General features: G+C 46.0%; 1 protein-coding gene across 4 annotated transcripts in view; it reads left to right on the forward strand.

Annotated features, from left to right (window-relative positions):
* Positions 1 to 1,253: 1,253 nt before the first annotated feature.
* Positions 1,254 to 16,356, forward strand: part of LOC139275954 (histone H4 transcription factor) — a 45,862-nt gene continuing 30,759 nt past the window's right edge. Inside the window, exons 1-3 of one of the 4 annotated variants that reach the window (XM_070893205.1) lie at positions 1,254 to 1,276; positions 8,990 to 9,202; positions 13,519 to 13,745. In XM_070893205.1, coding sequence (XP_070749306.1) covers positions 9,019 to 9,202; positions 13,519 to 13,745 — 411 coding nt within the window. In that variant the 5' untranslated portion in view covers positions 1,254 to 1,276; positions 8,990 to 9,018. The other 3 variants (XM_070893201.1, XM_070893203.1, XM_070893204.1) reach the window with 3 other exon arrangements.

Consider the following 16,356-nt stretch of genomic DNA (forward strand, 5'->3'; position numbering starts at 1 on the left):
TGGTCAGTGCTTCAATGCTGGGGATGGTGGACTGGACTAGAGCACTAACGCTAGTGCGTGTATCCTGCCAGTGGATTTGCAGGATCTTGCGGAGGCAGCGCTTGTGGTATTTCTGGATATCTGACTAAGAGCCCGAAGGAGATTGCAGAGGTAGGACTGGAATGGGGCCATCGCAGTGATTTAGAAACTATGGCAAGGATTTTGAATTAGATAGTGAGTCAGTGGTGGTCAACTTGAACAGTTGTGATGGCAAACAGGACAGGATGTAGGGGCAGAGTATTGGATCAGTTGGAATTTGATGTAGGGTTGGATCTTGGAAAGATGCTATTGGAGAAGTTTTGACGCAACAATGAAAAGAAAGCCTATAATTTTTATGGCGCCTTTCACGACCTCAGAACGCAAAGTATTTTTGAAATCTAGTTACTGTGGTAATGTAGGAAATGTACCAGCCACTGCCTCACTACTGAACTGAAGTGTCAGCCTGGATTTTGTGTTCAACGTTTAAATGAGACATTTGAAATGGGAAAATACATGATTTCCTTTTGAGATGCTGGTCGATCTGTATATTTCCAGCAGTTTTCTGCCTTCAGTTAATTTAGCCTGCAGCTTGCTGTGCTGTACCTGACCTAAAAAACATCACCTGGTGGAAACAGTGGAACTCAGAATCTCCCATTAATAAATACAGATTGCCAAATGTTAAAATAAAGAACTTGAATTTACAAATGTCTTCAGGATGGCCCAAGGTGTTTCACAACCAATAAACTTCTTTTGAAAGTAGCTTGCACACAGCAAAGTCCCACTAACAATGAAATAAATGTACAGCTAGTCTGTTTTGCTGGGGCTAGTTTTATATTCAAATGTCAAAAATTAATACTTTTGAACTCTTTGAAGCAGTTCTTGTAAGGAACGATCCCTTCAAAAAGCTGCAACTTGTTTTGCCCCTCACAAAGATGGCGCCCTCATTGCTTCAATGGGCCACGTCGTGCGTGGCAATGTGCCGCCTCCCCATTGGGTGAAATACCCGGCTGCGAGAGGCTCAACTGGCGGCGCTTCGCGCGTGCGTAGAAGAACCGAGCAGAGCCGACCAATGGGCGTGGCGGGGTTGGCGGACGTCATTAAGGCGGTAAATGCGAGGGTAAGCAGCAGCAGCAGCAGTGACGGCGGCGGGCGGGAAAGACTTGTCGCCGGGGGTGGGAGAAGTGGACTGTCCCGAGCGCGCGCGGTGAGGGCCTGTACCCGGACACTGGGGGAGGGGCTGACACCCCCCCAGCGCTCGGTGAGTGGGCTCGCCGGGTTGCCACAGTGACGGCCGGTGCGGTGGGAGCGCGGAGAGGCGGCGAGCAGTCCGGCCGGCCCGCCCGGTGAGTGTCAGAGCCCCGGGCCCGGGCCCGCTCAGGGAGGGAAGCCTTCAATCCACGGTTTAGGATCAGTAACTGGGTTAAAGTTTAGGATTAGGATCATGTGATTTAAGATTAGAAACAGAAAATAGGAGCAGGAGTAGGCCATTCGGCCCTTCGAGCCTGCACCACCATTCAATAAGTTCATGACTGATCATTCACCTCAGTACCCCTTTCCTGCTTTCTCGCCATACCCTTGATCCCTTTAGCCGTAAGGGCCATATCTAACTCCCTCTTGAATATATTTAGTGAACTGGCATCAACTACTTTCTGTGGTAGAGAATTCCACAGGTTCACCACTCTCTGGGTGAAGAAGTTTCTCCTCATCTCGGTCCTAAATGGCTTACCCCTTATCCTCAGACTGTGACCCCTGGTTCTGCAATTTCCCCAACATCGGGAACATTCTTTCTGCATCTAACCTGTCTAAACCCATCAGAATTTTAAACGTTTCTACGAGGTCCCCTCTCATTCTTCTGAACTCCAGTGAATACAAGCCCAGTTGATCCAATCTTTCTTGATATGTCAGTCCCGCCATCCCGGGAATCAGTCTGGTGAATCTTCGCTGCACTCCCTCAATAGCAAGAATGTCCTTCCTCAAGTTAGGAGACCAAAACTGTCCACAATACTCCAGGTGTGGCCTCACCAAGGCCCTGTACAACTGTAGTAACACCTCCCTGCCCCTATACTCAAATCCCCTCGCTATGAAGGCCAACATGCCATTTGCTTTCTTAACCGCCTGCTGTACCTGCATGCCAACCTTCAATGACTGATGTACAATGACACCCAGGTCTCATTGCACCTTCCCTTTTCCTAATCTGTCACCATTCAGATAATAGTCTGTCTCTCTGTTTTTACCACCAAAGTGGATAACCTCACATTTATCCACATTATACTTCATCTGCCATGCATTTGCCCACTCACCTAACCTGTCCAAGTCACCCTTCAGCCTCTTGGCGTCCCCCTCACAGCTCACACCGCCACCCAGTTTAGTGTCATCCGCAAACTTGGAGATATTACACTCAATCCCTTCATCCAAATTGTTAATATATATTATAAATAGCTGGGGTCCCAGCACTGAGCCCTGCGGCACTCCACTAGTCACTGCCTGCCATTCTGAAAAGGACCCGTTTATCCCGACTCTCTGCTTCCTGTCTGCCAACCAGTTCTCTATCCACGTCAGTACATTACCCCCAATACGCTTTAATTTTGCACACCAATCTCTTGTGCGGGACCTTGTCAAAAGCATTTTGAAAGTCCAAATACACCACATCCACTGGTTCTCCCTTGTCCACTCTACTAATTACATCCTCAAAAAATTCCACAAGATTCATCAAGCATGATTTCCCTTTCATAAATCCATGCTGACTTGGACCGATCCTGTCACTGCTTTCCAAATGCGTTGCTATTTCATCCTTAATGATTGATTCCAACATTTTCCCCACTACTGATGTCAGGCTAACCGGTCTATAATTACCCCTTTTCTCTCCTTTTTTAAAAGTGGTGTTACATTAGCTACTCCCCAGTCCATAGGAACTGATCCAGAGTCGATACACTGTTGGAAAATGACCACCAATGCATCCACTATTTCTAGGGCCACTTCCTTAAGTACTCTGGGATGCAGACTATCAGGCCCCAGGGATTTATCGGCCTTCAATCCCATCAATTTCCCTAACACAATTTCCCACCTAATAAGGATATCCTTCAGTTCCTCCTTCTCACTAGACCCACTGTCCCCTAGTACATTCGGAAGGTTATTTGTGTCTTCCTTTGTGAAGACAGAACCGAAGTATTTGTTCAATTGGTCTACCATTTCTTTGTTCCCCATTATAAATTCACCTGAATCCGACTGCAAAGGACCTACGTTTATCTTCACTAATCTTTTTCTCTTCACATATCTATAGAAGCTTTTGCAGTCAGTTTTTATGTTCCTGCAAGCTTCTTCTCGTACTCTATTTTCCCCCTCTTAATTAAACCCTTCGTCCTCCTCTGTTGAATTCTAAATTTCTCCCAATCCTCAGGTTTGTTACTTTTTCTAGTCAATTTATATGCCTCTTCCTTGGCTTTAACACTATCCTTAATTTCCCTTGTTAGCCATGGTTGAGCCACCTTCCCCGTTTTATTTTTACTCCAGACAGGGATGTACAATTGCTGAAGTTCATCCATGAGATCTTTAAATGTTTGCCACTGCTTATCCATCGTCAACCCTTTGAGTATCCTTTGCCAGTCTATTCTAGCCAATTCACGCCTCATACCGTCGAAGTTACCTTTCCTTAAGTTCAGGACCCTAGTTTCCGAATTAATTGTGTCACTCTCCATCTGAATAAAGAATTCTACCATATTATGGTCACTCTTCCCCAAGAGGCCTCGCACAACAAGATTGCTAATTAGCCCCTTCTCATTACACATCACCCAGTCTAGAATGGCCAGCTCTCTAGTTGGTTCCTCGACATATTGGCCTCGAAAACCATCCCTAATACATTCCAGGAAATCCTCCTCCACCGCATTGCTACCAGTTTGGTTAGCTCAATCAATATGCAGATTAAAGTCGTCCATGATAACTGCTGTACCTTTATTGCACATATCCCTTATTTCTTGTTTGATGCTGTCTCCAACCTCACTTCTACTGTTTGGTGGTCTGCCCTTTGGAATTCCGCAGCTCCACCCATACCAATTCCACATCATCCAAGCTAATGACCTTCCTTACTATTGCATTAATTTCCTCTTTAACCAGCAATGCCACCCCGCCTCCTTTTCCTCTCTGCCAATCCTTGCTAAATGTTGAATACCCCTGGATGTTGAGTTCCCAGCCTTGGTCTCCCTGGAACCATGTCTCCATGATGCCAATTACATCGTATCCGTTAACTGCCTTCAGGCTTGTCTTTTTAACACACTTTGCCCCTTTAGAATTTTGCTGTAATGTGGCCCTTTTTGTTTTTTGCCTTAGGTTTCTCTGCCCTCCCTCCACTTTTACTATTCTCCTTTCTATCTTTTGCTTCTGCCTCCATTTTATTTCCCTCTGTCTGCCTGCATAGATTCCCATCCCCCTGCCGTGTTAATTTAACTCCTCCCGAACAGCACTAGCAAACACTGCCCCAGGACATTGGTTCCAGTCCTGCCCAGGTGCAGACTGTCCGTTTTGTACTGGTCCCACTTCCCCCAGAACTGGTTCCAATGTCCCAGAAATTTGAATCCCTCCCTTTTGCACCATTCCTCACACCACATATTCATCTAGGCTATCCTGCTATTTCTACTCTGACTAGCACGTGGGATTAGGGTCATCGTTTGATTTTAGGATTAGGTTCAGGATTTGATTTAGAATTAGGATCAGGATTTGATTTTAGGATTAGGGTCACATTCATTTCAGATTTAGGATCATGGATTGGGTCCAGGGTCATGATTGGAATTAGAATCGTGATAAAATGCTGGAAACGCCCAACAGGTCAGGCAGCCTCTGGAGAGAGAAATTTCGGGGTTGATGACTATCAGAACTGGAAGATGTTACAAATTATAAACAACGGAAAAGGAAGGACAGGCAAAGAAAAAAAGGAGTGTTCTGTCATTGGGTGGAGGGAAGGCGATGATTAACTGGCAGAAGTGATAATGGTACAAGGCAAAAGGAGGTGAGAGATTAGTAAAACAAAGGACCGTGTCCAGAGGAGGTGTGAATGGTTACAGCAGAGGGGGAAGGAAGCATGGGCTATCTGTCAAAAGTAGAAAATGTTACGCTGGCCAAGAATTTGGTGGAAGAAAGGGAGGTTGACCCCAATGGAGTGGACCATTTCACTCCCTGTGTCCCTCATTCCTGGTAGCTCTGGTGCACACTTCCTGCATACCTGTTCCATAAGAACAAAAATCCCACAATCTGAAAGGAACATGCTCCCTTTTTTTAAAGTTTCTTTAATGAAAAGAAAGAAAGACTTGCATTTATATAGTGCCTTTCAAGCCCTCGGGGAGTCCCCAGGCACTGTACAGACAATAAAGTACTTTTGTAGTGTAGTATAAATGAGTCCTTTTCAGAATGGCAGGCAGTGACTAGTGGGGTACCGCAGGGCTCAGTGTTGGGTCCCCAGCTATTTACAATATACATCAATGATTTAGATGAAGGAATCGAGTGTAATATCTCCAAGTTTGCAGATGGGTGGCGGTGTGAGCTGTGAGGAGGATGCTAAGAGGCTGCAGGGTGACTTGGATAGGTTAGGTGAGTGAGCAAATGCATGGCTGATGCAGTATCATGTGGATAAATGTGAGGTTATCCACTTTGGTGGCAAAAACATGAAGGCAATATGTTATCTGAATGGCGGCAGATTAGGAAAAGGGGAGGTGCAACGAGACCTGGGTGTCATGGTACATCAGTCATTGAAAGTTGGCATGCAGGTACAGCAGGCGGTGAAGAAGGCAAATGGCATGTTGGCCTTCATAGCTAGGGGATTTGAGTATAGGAGCAGGGAGGTTTTACTGCCTTACTGTACAGGGCCTTGGTGAGGCCTCACCTGGAATATTGTGTTCAGTTTTGGTCTCCTAATCTGAGGAAGGACGTTCTTGCTATTGAGGGAGTGCAGCGAAGGTTCACCAGACTGATTCCCGGGATGGCAGGACTGACATATGAGGAGAGACTGGATTGACTGAGCCTGTATTCACTGGAGTTTAGAAGAATGAGAGGGGATCTCATAGAAACATATAAAATTCTGATGGGATTGGACAGGTTAGATGCAGGAAGAATGTTCCTGATGTTGGGGAAGTCCAGAACCAGGGGTCACAGTCTAAGGATAAGGGGTAAGCCATTTAGGACTGAGATGAGGAGAAACTTCTTTACTCAGAGAGTTGTTAAGCTGTGGAATTCTCTACCGCAGAGAGTTGTTGATGCCAGTTCATTGGATATATTCAAGAGAGAGTTAGATATGGCCCTTTCGGCTAAAGGGATCAAGGGGTATGGAGAGAAAGCAGGAAAGGGTTACTGAGGTGAATGATCAGCCATGATCTTATTGAATGGTGGTGCAGGCTCGAAGGGCCGAATGGCATACTCCTGCACCTATTTTCTATGTTTCTAAACTGAGCCAATTTATGCACAGCAAGCTCCCACAAACAGCAATGTGATAATGATCAGATAATCTGTTTTTAGTGATGTTGGTTGAGGGATAAATATTGGCCAAGATAATGGATATATCACTTCTGAAGTGTTTTAGGAAGGAGGGAAAGAAACCCTATTTAAAATAATTATCGGCTTTGTTCAGTGGACGTATTCTTGCTTTTGAGTCAAAGATTATGGGTTCAAGCCCCACTTCAGTATTTGAGTAACTAATCGAGGCTTGATGCTCCAATGTAGTACGGAGGGAGAGCTGCATTAGAACTGTAGAAGTTTTCGCACATAAAGGAAGCCATTCAGCCCATCATGACTGCTGGCTCGTTGCTAGAGCAATCTGCAACCAATCCCACTGCCCTCCTTTCCCCATCGCCTCTCCCCATGTATCTCACTCTGCTGCAAATATTTATCTTTGCTTCAAAAGATGCAGTCGTTTCTGCCTCCACTACTCGCTGTGACAAAACATTGCATGCTCCAACAATCCTGTGTAAAGATATCTCTCCTAACCACTCTCCTCACTCTCTTGGTGACTGTTTTGAATTGATGATCTCTCGCTGCTGTCCTCCACCTCACTCAATCAAAACCAACAACTTATATTTACAATGGAGCCTTTAACATAGTAAAAGGTCCCGAGGCAACTCACAGGGGTGTTATCAAACAGAATTTGACACCAGGCTACATGAGGCGATATTAGGGCAGGTGATCAAAAGCTTGGTCTAAAAGGTAGGTTTTAAGGAGTGTTTCAAAGGAGGAAAGAGGTTTAGGGAGGGATTTCCCGAGCTTGGGGTCTTGGCAGCTGAAGGCACAGCTAACAATAGTTGACGATTAAAATGGCCAGAGTTAGATATCAGAATTAGACCTCAAGGTCTCTGTTCATCGACATCGTTCAATGTTTCCATTGAGTCTATACTTTTGTTCCTGGTCACGTCACACTCCTGCACGTTAAATTGCTTCTGTCACCTCGCTGCCTATTCCGTGAACCAGTCTGTCCTCCTCACTGATGAAAGATCATCGGCTTGAAGCGTTAACTCTTGCTTCTCTCTCCACAGATGCTGCCTGACCGGCTGAGTATTTCCAGCCTTTTCTGTTTTTATTTCAGATTTCCAGCTTCCGCAGTCTTTAGCTTTTGTCCTCCACACTGTTTGTTTACCAAACCCCTATTTTAGTGTTAGCATCCAATTCCAATGTTGCACTGTCATCCAAATTGTCTTGCACATACAAGAGCCAAAGCGGGCTCAGAACTGACCTCTTGGTATGCTGTTTCCAACCCTTTTCTGATCTGCGCAGAAGTCATTAGATGCTAAATCTGAGGTGCTATCCTTTAGATGAGAGATTAAGCTGACTGAATCAGTAGTTCATGTCAATGGAACGGATCCCACGACACTGTTCGGGAGGACTCACTGCTCCTCTTCCATTCCGTCCTCAACCAAAACAAAGCAGATTGACTGGTTCCTCATGTCATGGGTTTGTGGGACATTGTTGATGCTGCTGTGCTTGCCCATATAATTTTTTTTTAAAGTAATTTATTGTATGAAGCACTTTGAGGCATTGCATAAATGTAAGCATTTATCATTTTGAACGTTACAATACTTGAAGTGACCTTTCCTGTAATTTAATTTAGTCCCAAAAGTAGCATCTTACTCATGTCAGCCGTGGCTCAGTTGATAGCACACTCACCTGTGAGTCAGAAGGTTGTGGGTTCAAATCCCACTCCAGAGACTTGAGCACACAAATCTAGGCTGACACTCCAGTGCAGTGCTCACAGGGCAGGACCAGTACCAAATACTGCACTGTCAGAGGTACCGTCTTTTGGATGTGCTGTTAATCTGAGGCACCGTCTGCACTCTCAGGTGGTTGTAAAAGATCCCATGGCACTATTTCGAAGGAGAGCAGGGGAGTTATCCCCGGTGTCCTGGCCAATATTTATCCCTCAATCAATATCACTTAAAGATAATGTGGTCATTATCACATTGCTGTTTGTGGGAGCTTGCTGTACTCAAGTTGGCTGCCGCGTTTCCCACATTACAGCAGTGACCACACTCCAAAAAATACTTTATTCGCTGTAAAGCGTTTTGGGACGGCCGGTGGTCCTGAAAAGTGCAAAATAAATGCAAGCTTTTTTCTTTACAATGTTTTTCATTCCCATCAATATATTGTTTTAATGTAGCAAACCCTCTGAGATTCTCTTACTGCAAGTGTTTGAAGCTAAATCTCTCCGAATGTTATTGGAAGATTGTTCCTGATTTCCCAGAAACGCGGCCTTACTTTCCCTAATTATCCGGCGTCCTCAACCAATCTGGTTTTACCTTTGCTACAAGCTGCCGTTGTAGGAAAATATTCCAGCGACTGCCCCAAATGCACATTTAGATTTTGTGTAGGGACGATGAGGAGAATGAGAGCTGCTTTTGAGGGTTTTTTTTTTGAGTTTTCCAAAAAAATAATTTATTGAGTTGGCAAAGGTTTTTTCGACCATTCTGGAAAATCTTGTTCATTTATCCATCTTCTACAGCAGGTGGCGATAAGAACATCTTCATTGGTGGCATGATCCCAGTGGGCTCCCGTTGGAAGATGGCCCCTGGAAAGAGCATCAAGTACTTGGAGCTGGTGCTACCCTGTGAGTGGGAAGGTTGTGTCTATGTGGGGAAGACGATGGAGGAATTCTGCGACCACATAGCTGCACACTTGAAAGAGCACCTCAATGAGTATGACAGCTTCGGAGAATTGGGTAAAAAGCATTTGAGATCACCCTTTGATTTTTTTCCCCCTTCTCTCTTCCAATTTTCTCTCTCCCTCCCTCCTCTTCCTGAAGACACTTGACGGCATATGGTTCCATGGGCACTGATGCCCTCTACCTCACCCAAGTGGTTAATCTACATGTGAGCTTTCCAATGAGTATCTGGGCTATTTTTGTTAAAAATTTAGTGTAAGCATGTATTTCCTCCACAACTTCCTCTCCCAATTTTTGGTTGCGCTTCTATGTCTACATTTAACATTGAAACTGCCTATATAAACAGAATGAACAGTTGTGTGTAACAATGTAATTTTAGGTTTTGGCCAGTAGGTGAAGCTTGTTTCTGAAATCTCTTGCCAACTTCTATACTAGTGCAGCACAGAAAGAGGCTATTCGGGCCATCATGTTTGCGCTGGCTCTTTCGAGGAGCAGTTAGTCCCACTCCCCCGTTCTTTCCCCAGATCCCTGCAATTTTTTCTCAATTCAAGTATTTATCCATCATCAATTCCCTTTTTGAAGGTTACTACAGGTTGAGCTTCCAAAATCCGGAGTTCCGAAATTCGGAATGTTCCAGACACCGGGCCGATCCGTGGCGGGGTCGTCCGGAATCCCCAAAATGTTCCAAAATCCGGATCCACCCCAGGTCTCGGCCGCTGCCCCGGACCTCGGTCGTCGCAGACCTTGGTCGCCACCCCAGACCCCTGCCCACCTCAGCCGCTGACCCCGGACCTCGCCCACCACCCCTCGGGCGCTGCCTCAGCCGCTGCCCCCGGACCTCGGTCGTCGCAGACCTTGGTCGCCACCCCAGACCCCTGCCCACCTCAGCCGCTGCCCCCGGACCTCGCTCACCACCCCAGACCCCTGCCCGCCTCAGCCGCTGCCCCCGGACCTCGCCCACCACCCCTCGGGCGCTGCCTCAGCCGCTGCCCCCGGACCTCGCCCACCACCCCTCGGGCGCTGCCATCAGACCTCGGGCACTGCCATCAGACCTCGGCCGCTGCCCGGATCCCCGCCCGCTTCAAGACGTCGGAAAGACGTTCTGAAATTTGGAAATACCCGAAATCCAGAACAGCCTCGGATTTCGGACGCTCCACCTGTATTGATTGTGTTTCCAGTATCCTATCATTCAGTGTATTCCAGATCCTAACCACTCATTGCGTAAAAAAGGTCAACCTCATAACAGCTTGTAATTTTTAAAGAAAGAACATGCATTCATCATCTCGTTGTGAGCAACAAGCGGGGCGGTTTACCCGTTATTACAACATTTGAGAGAAGACAACCATCTCAGTGTACCAGGATTTGGCCCGATCATGCCAACCAACCATAAAATACAAATTTATCAAAATCCTTTTTGAAAGTGTCTCTGATGAGAGGAAAGTATGTTTCAGGAAGTACCTGCATCAGGGATATCTGCTGACAAGCAAAAGCAATGCAGATTCACCACAGAATAAATTATTTTCCATTTCCCCAAAATGAAGCATGCAGTATTTTTTCAACGCTCTAATCCCATGGTAGGGTTCTCACAATTCAATCTATTAATTTATTGCCTGTGTGCGACAAGATTTTATGTCCCCTCCATTCCCCATACAGCAAGGTTCTGGCTTCGATGGTTTCACTAAGCCACTGGGAGTCCACTTGCATACTTAGCAAGCGTACTGCTCCATTTGTATTTTGGGCCTCCCATGCAGCCCGGCAGCTCTGAGACGTTGCTGAAGCTGGGATGTGAATGAGCAAGATACTTTTTTTACTCAGTGAGTGGTTGGGATCTGGAATGCACTGCCTGAAAGGCTGGTGGAGGCAGACTCAATCATGGCTTTCAAAAAGGAATTGGAAAAAATACCTGAAAGAAAATAAATTTTCAGGGCCAAGGGGAAAGGGTGGCGGAGTGGGATTAGCTGAGGTGCTCTTGCAGAGAGCCGGTACGCGCTCGACGGGCCGAAATACCTTCCATGCTGTAACCATTCTATGATACATATTGTGACCCTGAACAAAATGCCAGTGAATAACCCTATGTTAGGAAGATGAATGGAGCAGAGCTTAGTTACCTGGGGAATTAAATCATAGGGACGTCTTTGCATTCCAGTGGTGGGAACAGGTCAGCTGCCCCTTTTGTTTTGGGGAAACCGTACCTGACACAAGTGGAGGTCCGTAGAGGAGGGAGTTGGGAAGGCCTTAAGTATCCAATCTGATGATTTTTATCATTAAAAAAACAGTCATTGCGCTCAAAAAAAGCAATTAATTGTGTGAAAAGCTTTGAGATGTTTGAATACAATGGAGTACAATGATTGACTTGGGCTGAATGTGTTGGGCTGAGCAGAGGTTACAAATTGGATAAAAAAATTTTTTTTATCAGTCTTGTAAGTCTGTGAGGAGGACGCTAAGAGGCTGCAGGGTGACTTGGACAGGTTAGGCAAGTGGGCAAATACATGGCAGATGCAGTATAATGTGGATAAATGTGAGGTTATCCACTTTGGGGATAAAAACATGAAGACAGAATATTATCTGAATGGCGGCAGATTAGGAAAAGGGGAGGTGCAGCGAGACCTGGGTGTCATGGTACATCAGTCATTGAAAGTTGGCATGCAGGTACAGCAGGCGGTGAAGAAGGCAAATGGTATGTTGGCCTTCATAGCTAGGGGATTTGAGTATAGGAGCAGGGAAGTCTTACTGCAGTTGTACAGGGCCTGAATATTGTATTCAGTTTTGGTCTCCTAATCTAAGGAAGGACGTTCTTGCTGTTGAGGGAGTGCAGCGAAGGTTCACCAGACTGATTCCCGGGATGACGGGACTGACATATGAGGAGAGACTGGATTGACTGGGCCTGTAGTCACTGGAGTTTAGAAGGATGAGAGGGGATCTCAGAAACATATAAAATTCTGACGGGATTGGACAGGTTAGATGCAGGAAGAATGTTCCCGATGTTGGGGAAGTCCAGAACCAGAGGACATAGTCTTAGGATAAGGGGTAAGCCATTTAAGACTGAGATGAGGAGGAATGTCTTCACTCAGAGAGTTGTTAACCTATCGCAGAGAGTTGTTGATGCCAGTTCATTGGATATATTCAAGAGGGAGTTAGATATGGCCCTTGCGGCTAAAGGGATCAAGGGGTATGGAGAGAAAGCAGGCACGGGGTACTGAGGGAATGATCAGCCATGATCTTATTGAATGGTGGTGCAGGCTCGAAGGGCCGGATGGCCTACTCCTGCTCCTATTTTCTATGTTTCTATGTTTTTTCTATGAGAAACTTCAACATGACGTGTTGTTCTTTAGTCTTCTCTTGGTAAATACTTCACCGGCAAAGTAACCAGCAGCGAGTTTTTAAAAATGTGTTCCTGGGATATGGGCGTCGCTCTCAAGGCCAGCGTTTATTGCCCATCCCTAATTGCCTTTTGAGAAGGTGGTGGTGAGCCGCCGCCTTGAAGTTCTGTGGTCCCTGTGATAAAGGTTCTCCAGTAGTACTGTTGGGGAGGGAGATCCAGGATTTTGACCCAGTGATGATGAAGGAACGGCGCTATATTTCCAAATCAGGATGGCGTGTGATTTGGAGGTCATGGTGTTCTCACGCGCCTGCTGCCCTTGTCTTTCTAGGTGGTAGAGGTCGCGAGTTTGGGAGGTGCTGTCGAAGAAGCCTTGCCGAGTTGCTGCAGTGCATCTTGTAGATGGGAGTAAATGTTTTAGGTGATGGATGGGGTGACAATCAAGTGGGTTGCTTTGTCCTGGATGGTGTTGAGCTTTGAGTGTTGTTGGAGCTGCACTCATCCAGGGAAGTGGAGAGTATTCCATCACACTCCTGACTTGTGCCTTGTAGATGGTGGAAAGGCTTTGGGGAGTCAGGAGGTGAGACACTCCCCACAGAATACCCAGCCTCTGACCTGCTCTTGTAGCCACAGTATTTATGTGGCTGGTCCAGTTAAGTTTCTGGTCAATGGTGACCCCCAGGATGTTGATGGTGTGGGATTTGGCGATGGTGATGCTGTTGAATGTCAAGGGGAGGTGGTTAGACTCCCGCTTGTTGGAGATGATCATTGCCTGGCACTTGTATGACACGAATGTTACTTGTCATTTATCACCCAAGCCCAAATGTTGCCTAGGTCTTGCTGCATGCGGCATGGACTGTTTCATTATCTGAGGAGTTGCGAATGGAACTGAACACTGTGCAATCATCAGTGGACATTCCAACTTTCCCTGGGGTAGGGAGAACACCAAGGAGTAGAACACTAAAAACAATCAATTCTTGATTCCTGACTTGATTGCTAAGAAATGACATTACATTGGATAACGAGCTTCTTCGTTCTTAAATTCTCCTTTCAGACGAGTACCAGTGCCTGTGGCGTGGCTGCGGTTTCCTGGCTGTGGAAGGCCCCAATGAGCTGGTGGTGCATGTGAACTTCCACAGCTATCACGCCAAGCTGAAATACTTTGGCTCAGAGCTGCAGCGCCTGCATCCAGATCTGCCCGTGTGCTCCTTGGATAGCCAGAACCAAAACCTGATCCCGGAGATTGCTGAGACCTTCACCTGCCAATGGGAGCATTGCGACGTGAGTATCGACTTAGATTCTCAACGCTTCTACCTCTTTTTTTTTGTTGGGAAGAAAAATAGTGGCCTAGAAGTTGCTGGGGAAATAATAGCGAGTTAAATGCTGTTATTAGTGTATTTATAAAAAATATTAACAGCAATTTGTGGCGAGGATGAGACACCCCGTGAGTTGCGAATCGCCACAAGTTGCTGGACGATTTCTGCCGTTAGCCTCGCGAAAACAACAGCTCGCCCTCAACCTCTCCTGGGGAGGTACCAGCGGATTGGAAAGCAGCTAATGTAATGCCTCTGTTTAAAAAAGGGGGCAGGCAAAAGGCAGGTAACTATAGGCCGGTTAGTTTAACATCTGTAGTGGGGAAAATACTTGAAACTATCATTAAGGAAGAAATAGCGGGACATCAAGATAGGAATAGTGCAATCAAGCAGACGCAACATGGATTCATGAAAGGGAAATCATGTTTAACTAATTTACTGGAATTCTTTGAGGATATAACGAGCATGGTGGATAGAGGTGTACCGATGGATGTGGTGTATTTAGATTTCCAAAAGGCATTCGATAAGGTGCCACAGAAAAGGTTACTGCAGAAGATAAAGGTACGCGGAGTCAGAGGAAATGTATTAGCATGGATAGAGAATTGGCTGGCGAACAGAAAGCAGAGAGTCGGGATAAATGGGTCCTTTTCCGGTTGGAAATCAGTGGTTAGTGGTGTGCCACAGGGATCAGTGCTGGGACCACAACTGTTTACAATATACATAGATGACCTAGAAGAGGGGACAGAGTGTAGTGCAACAAAATTTGCAGATGACATTAAGATTAGTGGGAAAGCGGGTTGTGTAGAGGACTCAGAGAGGCTGCAAGGAGATTTGGATAGGTTAAGCGAATGGGCTAAGGTTTGGCAGATGGAATACAATGTTGGAAAGTGTGAGGTCATCCAGCTTGGGAAAAAAAACAGTAAAAGGGAATATTATTTGAATGGGGAGAAATTACAACATACTGCGGTGCAGAGGGACCTGGGGGTCCTTGTGCATGAATCCCAAAAGGTTAGTTTACAGGTGCAGCAGGTAATCAGGAAGGCAAATGGAATGTTGGCCTTCATTGCGAGAAGGATGGAGTACAAAAGCAGGGAGGTCCTGCTGCAACTGTATAAGGTATTGGTAAGGCCGCACCTGGAGTACTGCGTGCAGTTTTGGTCACCTTACTTAAGGAAGGGTATACTAGCTTTGGAAGGGGTACAGAGACGATTCACTTGGCTGATTCCGGAGATGAGGGGGTTACCTTATGATGATAGATTGAGTAGACTGGGTCTTTACTCCTTGGAGTTCAGAAGGATGAGGGGTGATCTTATAGAAACATTTAAAATCATGAAAGGTATAGACAAGATAGAGGCAGAGAGGTTGTTTCCATTGGTGGGGGAGACTAGAACTAGGGGGCACAGCCTCAAAATACGGAGGAGCCAATTTAAAACCGAGTTGAGAAGGAATTTCTTCTCCCAGAGGGTTGTGAATCTGTGGAATTCTCTGCCCAAGGAAGCAGTTGAGGCTAGCTCATTGAATGTATTCAAGTCACAGATAGATAGATTTTTAACCAATAAGGGAATTAAGGGTTACGGGGAGAGGGCGGGTAAATGGAGCTGAGTCCACGACCAGATCAGCCATGATCTTATTGAATGGCGGAGCAGGCTCGAGGGGCTAGATGGCCTACTCCTGTTCCTAATTCTTATGTTCTTATGTTCCCCATGAGTTTGGAGAAATTGCTGCATTTGCACTGTTAAAACAAATTAAACTTACCGCAGCGAGTTAGGGCTGAAATTTAAGAACGTAAGGACCCTTTCAATGATTTATGTTCTTGCAATGCCACTCAACCTTGAGGGCCCAGAAGGAACAATTTAAACTCTGGTCTCATTCCTACAGGTAGTAAATTGTTCCTGGAGGTTTTTAAAACTTGAAATTATTTTTTTCTTTTCCTTTCTATCTTTTTTTTCTCTCAATCCAATTTTTCTTTCCCTCTCTTTATTTCTCTCTCTCTCTACCTGATTTGATTCTAATTCACCCTATTACCTCCTCCGTCGTTCCTCTGTTTCTTTCCCAATCATTAAATCTCACTAGTTAAGGAGATAGGCTGTTCACCAAGGTCGCAGATGACCTGTTGTCCTCGCCAAGCCATTATCAGCTCGCAGTTCCAGCAATTTGCGACACATAGATTTTTTGAGCTGAAAGGTGAGGGGGAAAAATCCGAACTCACTGGGCAACCCGCAAGAAGCCCCGCTCCAGCAAAATCTGGGCCAATAAACTTCGAAATAGTTCTTGTTACTCCTATTTTCTCCCCTAATCTTGAGATGCTGACTCTTGGCAGGGTTCAGTTCATCAGGGTACAGACATCACCCAGCCCCTGGTATCTCGCCCAAGCGAGACAGTGCCGTCAAGCTATTCGACTGAGTGAGACATCCTAGCCGAGCCTGATCGCGTCTTCTGACAATCCATGCTGACCTACTTTCCTGCGGGGATCCCTCAATAATGATCAGGACTGTAACCCTGGCTGACATTTCTTTTCCCTCCCCTCCAAAGCCCAGAGAGGTCAGTTGTAACGCTCTTACTGCCACTGTAGTATTGAC

Source organism: Pristiophorus japonicus, chromosome 11 (assembly GCF_044704955.1).
Source record: "Pristiophorus japonicus isolate sPriJap1 chromosome 11, sPriJap1.hap1, whole genome shotgun sequence".
Lineage (NCBI taxonomy): Eukaryota > Metazoa > Chordata > Chondrichthyes > Pristiophoridae > Pristiophorus > Pristiophorus japonicus.